Here is a 6505-nt window from a genome sequence, read left to right on the forward strand (position 1 = left end):
GTGTGTGTGTGTGTGCGTGCTAACATGTGTGTTTCTGAGGGACTGAGAGTGCTTAAGGAGTGAGCAGGGGTAATGGTCCGTGAGTGAGGATAGTAGCTATAAGTACAGGCCTGAGGTCAGCAGCACTACACTGCTGCGTATATGAACACATTGTGGTCACAGTGGCCCTACACACTCACTCAGCCATGGAAATCATTATAGAGACTACTCTCTTGGTTGCAACAGAGGAATCTGTAGCCCTTAAACTATATTACATTACAGGGTACAGATGGACTGGTTCCAATGTCCTTAGATAATCTCCTTTGTCCTCTGATCTCTTTCCCTATGTGACCTCTGATCTGATAGGATAGATTAGCCTAATATGGTAGAGCCCCTGCTCTTAGCCTAGGTAGCATTTCCAACACGGGTCCTGTTGCGGTCAGTGGGTGTCACTGACCTCTCGCGGTCATGCTCCAGTAGACAGGTGAGGTCATTGCTGCGCTGCAGGAAGGCACGGTGCTGCTGGTCCTGCTCCTCCAGCCTGCAGAGGACGTCACTGTGGGAGCACTCCACCTGCAGCAGCTGCTCCAGCATCCGCCTGTAGCTCTGCTTTCCAGTCTCCACCAGCCGGTCCAGCTAACACAGAAAGAGAGAGAAGGACATGAAGACAGGGCTGAAGACACCATGGCTCTCATTGCGTTGTTGGAAACGGGCAAAGGGTCAATGGTTTATCATTAGCTTTCTACTTCAAAACCCATGCCTTAAAGCCTATACAAGCCTATGTGTGACTGGTGGTTTTAACAGTGGCTGTGTTTTCAATCTTAGTGTTAATCTCCTGTTACCTCAGCCATGGGTTTCTCGTAGACATCCTGCTGTGGGGCCTCCTGGGCCTCAGAAGCCTGGGCCTGGAGTGAGTCTCTCTGCAGGGCCCTGAGCACTTCTACTGGGGTGAGAAAGCCATACTGGGCCTCCAACAGAGCCAGATCCATCTTCTCTGCTTTCAGGACCGTGATCACCTCATCTCTGGCCTGGTGGGATGGACAGATAGAATAAAAAAGAGGGATGCAGAATGATAGAGATGAAAAAGAGATTGCACTCCCAAGTCTTTCTTATGCAGCTGCGGTGTAGGCTGTGTGTGTGTCACGTTCTGCGAGGCATGTCTAGGAGTGTTTTACTCATGGTTTTAGTTAGTCACAATAGGCTCTTTTATTAGTCTGATTCATTCTGTTTCCTCTACAGCTCATCTACAGCTGGTCTCAACTCAGTTCGGAGCAAATCTCCCATTGACGATGTCAATGTGCGATGTAACACTCGCATTTATGCATATAAGGATTTGGCCCTAGTGTGGTTTGGCCAAGTCTGAGCTATGGATTACTAGCCCGCATACTACCATCCTGATCTTGTTAGCTTATAGGGCACAGCGGTCATGATTGTGGATGAAACATCTACTGTATACCTAGATCCAGAAATACTAGAACGCAACTGTTCTGTCCTGTCCTCACCTGCAGCTCTCCCTCCATTATACTGAGGAGGAACACAAGGTCATCCCTGGACAGGTCTTTCCTCCTCTCTCCCCCCTTTCCTCCCCCCATGTTGTCCCTCAGGACGGTGCCCTTGAGGGGGTCGAGGTGGGCCACGGAGTTCTGTGAACCATTGCCGTTCCAGGCAGCCATGTTGGGGCTGTTGCTACGGGAACGTATCTGTGGAGCCACCTGGGAAGAATAGCGAGGGAGAGATTTATGGACATGGAGAGGTAGTACAAGAGTGGCGAAGGAGAATAGGGAGGCAGTGAAGGGAGGTTAGTGCAGTGACAATAGATGGTGATATAATTTGAAGCTGAGCACTCAAGTAAGCCTATTTCTTGTTTGAATCAATGAACGAGTGCTTTGTGTGTATCAGTTACATGTTTGATGATTCTATTACAACTAATGTAAACTGTTAGGCACCTTGTCATAACCAGCCGCCCAGGGCAAAAAAAAATAGCTTTAGCATGTTTGCTTATGTTGCTTATGTCACCCTTATGTCATCTCATAGTTTCTCTGTTAGCACATAATTGACTGGGAGGTCTGGCTGACGGCTTGGCAGGCATAAGGAGCGTGCCAGAGACCAAGGGCTTAATTACTGACCATATGAGGAGATGAACCGTTTGTGTGTGTGTGTGTGTGTGTGTGTGTGTGTGTGTGTGTGTGTGTGTGTGTGTGTGTGTGTGTGTGTGTGTGTGTGTGTGTGTGTGTGTGTGTGTGTGTGTGTGTGTGTGTGTGTGTGTGTGTGTGTGTGTGTTCTCAAAGCTGACTCCCAACAGGTTACAGCAACAGCAAACAATGCTGGTCCAACCGCAGATTATATTAAGTCTGATATCCAGGCCTAATAGTATCTCTGCAGATCCCAATCTATATCTATATAGAGAATCATTTTAATACACAGCCAAAGCGTTAACTATATTCAGGATTTTAAAGGCTCACACACACAGCTGTGTGTCCCAAACGTAGCCAGTAGATGGGCGCATACACAGAAAGCACACGTATGCATTATGCACACATGATAGGCCTGCTAACACACATGCATGTACACAAACAAAAATTACACTACAAACAGGACAAGTGTTTTCAGAGTTCTACAACAGTGAGAGATGAGTCAGATGTTCCTACACAAGAATGGGGGAGTGAGGATTTAGGCAACAGCTGGATGTTGTCATCAAAACAGCCCATCTTTCTAAACAAGCGAAACAAACAGAATGGCTTATAGGAAAGGTGGATTATAGGTTATAGGGAAGGTGATTGTGCATGCGTGTGTGTGTGTGTGTGTGTGTGTGTGTGTGTGTGTGTGTGTGTGTGTGTGTGTGTGTGTGTGTGTGTGTGTGTGTGTGTGTGTGTGTGTGTGTGTGTGTGTGTGTGTGTGTGTGTGTGTGTGTGTGTGTGTGTGTGCGTGCGTGCGTGCGTGTGTGCGTGTGCGAGAGCTGTCTGCCTATCTGAGTTGTGATCCTCTCCGTATCAATTACTAAGACAGATGGAGCTATCTGGACAGAAAAGTCTAAATGGAATCTTTGGAACGTCCCAACTCTGACATCACCCCATTGAAATTTAAATGTAAAAGGTTTAGGGTTAGATAAGGGTTATGGTTAAGGTTAGGGTTATGGTTAAGGTTAGGGTTATGGTTAGGTAAGGGTTATGTTAAGGTTAGGGTTATGGTTAAGGTTAGGGTTATGGTTAAGGTTAGGGTTAGGGTTAGGTAAGGGTTATGGTTAGGGTTAGGTAAGGGTTATGCTTAAAGTTAGGGTAAGGGTTAAGGTTAGAGTTATGTTTTAGGGTAGGGACGTCCCAAGGATCTCGGATAGCAGAAGCCCAATCTGGACTCCCTTTTCTTTCTGGCATTCATCCCTCCACTGGTTTACTGGGATGGAAGGAATGATAAAGTAACACAGAGGCCTTTTATGAGTTCCCATTCTTACAGCAAGTACTTGAAACCTACGACTCACAGCCACACAGGTATCATCTTGGAGGACACACACAGCTGAGGTCTACACACACACACACACACACACACACACACACACACACACACACACACACACACACACACACACACACACACACACACACACACACACACCACACACACACATGCCTACATTGTGAGCAGACACATTTTGAGGTTTTGAGCTGAACACTTTTACAGGTATGATTATTTTGGCTGATATTCTCTGTTGACTTGATTTTTGTTTCCTTTGGACTAGATCATGCTCTCTTGCCCCGTCCATCCTGCTAGCCCACTACGTGCACTTCTCTGTTCCCTATGCCTAATGATGTCTGCATGCATACACAGCACTTAAGCTAGGCCTAAGTGCTCATCTGGACACACTCACAGATATGCACTCATGCTTACACACGTATGGACATAGGCTTAATCTCTTAGACAAATGCAGACTAATTTGCGCATACACAACACACACCTAATTGTAAGTGTCCAGTTGAGGGCTTTCCCCTTGCAGACAGACTGGCAGCGCCACGTGCCCATTGGCTCCTTGGTTTATTTTCTTAACCATGGAGAGCTACCCACGTCTCGCCTGTCTGCCCCGTCTACACGGAAGGCCACCGGCTGCACCGGGATAAAAAATAATTAACACTTTGGATTGAAAACATGGTCACAAGTGTGTACACACACCCTTTCACCACCCACCCATTAAATAACTCCTATATTTGACATGGTGATACACTCACACACACTTTCACCACTCGCCTGCCCTCTTATTAAATATCCCCTCAAACCCAGATGCCATTTAAAAGCTTGATTAATATAAACATGACTTCAGTCTATGAATGCACATTTATTCACTGACATTCTGAACCATGTTATGTAACCATTAAGCTAATAAACCATGGAGAGGATTAGTACATGTTTAATAAACCATTAATAAATGTCTCAGAAAGGGCCTGACTTGTCCAACCTGTGTCTACCCATTCACTCCCAATAGCCCGATAATATCCACCTGTTGTGGGAGGCCTAGGTTCAGATTAAGGTTCCCTCCTACTCAGGTTAGGTGGCTAGGTGCCATGGTCATTAAGGTTATGCCCTACGGTGGTTACTTCCTAGGGAGGATGACTGGGTAGTGGATGATTCTCAAGAATCTGGCACTAGACAAAAAACATTGAGAGAAAACAAACAACATTTTTCACCATAATTCCTCTTGGATCACTAAGATCTGTATTGATATATTTCCTAATTATGTTTATTGATAATTAGCATTACTGCAAAAGTTTTCAAAGTCCCAAAAAGTTATAAACAAATCAATTTATAATATTTTTTAACACCGCTCATTTAATGAAAAGGCCTCAGTTAAAAATAACACTGAAAGTTATTAAAATGATTTTGTAATTTCTCAATACCGCAACACACAACCTTTTCTGAATCTTGTTTTTTGTCAATTACTTGTACAAGTACAGTCGTGGCCAAAGGTTTTGAGAATGACACAAATATTAATTTTCACAAAGTCTGCTACCTCAGTTTGTATGATGGCAATTTGCATATACTCCCGAATGTTATGAAGAGTGATCAGATGAATTGCAATTAATTGTAAAGTCCCTCTTTGCCATGCAAATGAACTGAAGCCCCCCAAAAAACATTTCCACTGCATTTCAGCCCTGCCACAAAAGGACCAGCTGACATCATGTCAGTGATTCTCTTGTTAACACTGGTGTGAGTGTTGACGAGGACAAGGCTGGAGATCACTCTGTCATGCTGATTGAGCTGGAATAACAGACTGGAAGCTTCAAAAGTAGGATGGTGCTTGGAATCATTGTTCTTCCTCTGTCAATCATGGTTACCTGCAAGGAAACAAGTGCCGTCATCATTGCTTTGCACAAAAAGGGCTTCACAGGCAAGGATATTGCTGCCAGTAAGATTGCACCTAAATCAACCATTTATCAGATCATCAAGAACTTCAAGGAGAGTGGTTCAATTGTTGTGAAGAAGGCTTCAGGGCACCCAAGAAAGTCCAGCAAGCGCCAGGACCGTCTCCTAAAGTTGATTCAGCTGCGGGATCGGGGCACCACCAGTACAGAGCTTGCTCAGGAATGGCAGCAGGCAGGTGTGAGTGCATCTGCACGCACAGTGAGGCGAAGACTTTTGGAGGATGGCCTGGTGTCAAGAAGGGCAGCAAAGAAGCCACTTCTCTCCAGGATAAACATCAGGGACAGACTGATACTCTGCAAAAGGTTCAGGGATTGGACTGCTGAGGACTGGGATAAAGTCATTTTCTCTGATGAAAACCCTTTCCGATTGTTTGGGGCATTGGGGAAAAAAGCTTGTCCGGCTACCATCAGTCCTGTGTCATGTCAACAGTAAAGCATCCTGAGACCATTCATGTGTGGGGTTGCTTCTCAGCCAAGGGAGTGAGCTCAGACACAATTTTGCCTAAGAACACAGCCATGAATAAAGAATGGTACCAACACATCCTCCGAGAGCAACTTCTCCCAACCATCTAGGAACAGTTTGGTGACGAACAATGCCTTTTCCAGCATGATGGAGCACCTTGCCATAAGGCAAAAGTGATAACTAAGCGGCTCGGGGAACAAAACATTGATATTTTGGGTCCATGGCCAGGAAACTCCCCAGACCTTAATCCCATTGAGAACTTGTGGTCAATCCTCAAGAGGCGGGTGGACAAACAAAAACCCACCAATTCTGACAAACTCCAAGCATTGATTATGCAAGAATGGGCTGCCATCAGTCAGGATGTGGCCCAGAAGTTAATTGACAGCATTCCAGGGCAGATTGCAGAGGTCTTGAAAAAGAAGGGTCAACACTGCAAATATTGACTCTTTGCATCAACTTCATGTAATTGTCAATAAAAGCCTTTGACACTTATGAAATGCTTGTAATTATACTTCAGTATTCCATATTAACATCTGACAAAAATATCTAAAGACACTGAAGCAGCAAACTTTGTGGAAATTAATATTGGTGTCATTCTCAAAACTTTTGGCCACGACTGTAATATGTACACATATTTGGATAAAGATCAAAAGGC

General features: G+C 45.0%; 1 protein-coding gene across 1 annotated transcript; it reads right to left on the minus strand.

Moving 5' to 3' along the window:
* Positions 1 to 384: 384 nt before the first annotated feature.
* On the minus strand, positions 385 to 2687 carry LOC106582008 (filamin A-interacting protein 1-like). Its single transcript, XM_045704889.1, has 4 exons — positions 2628 to 2687; positions 1482 to 1691; positions 822 to 1007; positions 385 to 615 (listed from the first exon to the last, which is right to left on the minus strand). The coding sequence occupies exons 1-4, from the start codon at positions 2685 to 2687 to the stop codon at positions 385 to 387; spliced, it is 687 nt and encodes a 228-aa protein (XP_045560845.1).
* Positions 2688 to 6505: the final 3818 nt, after the last annotated feature.

This window comes from Salmo salar, chromosome ssa21, assembly GCF_905237065.1.
Source record: "Salmo salar chromosome ssa21, Ssal_v3.1, whole genome shotgun sequence".
NCBI lineage: Eukaryota > Metazoa > Chordata > Actinopteri > Salmoniformes > Salmonidae > Salmo > Salmo salar.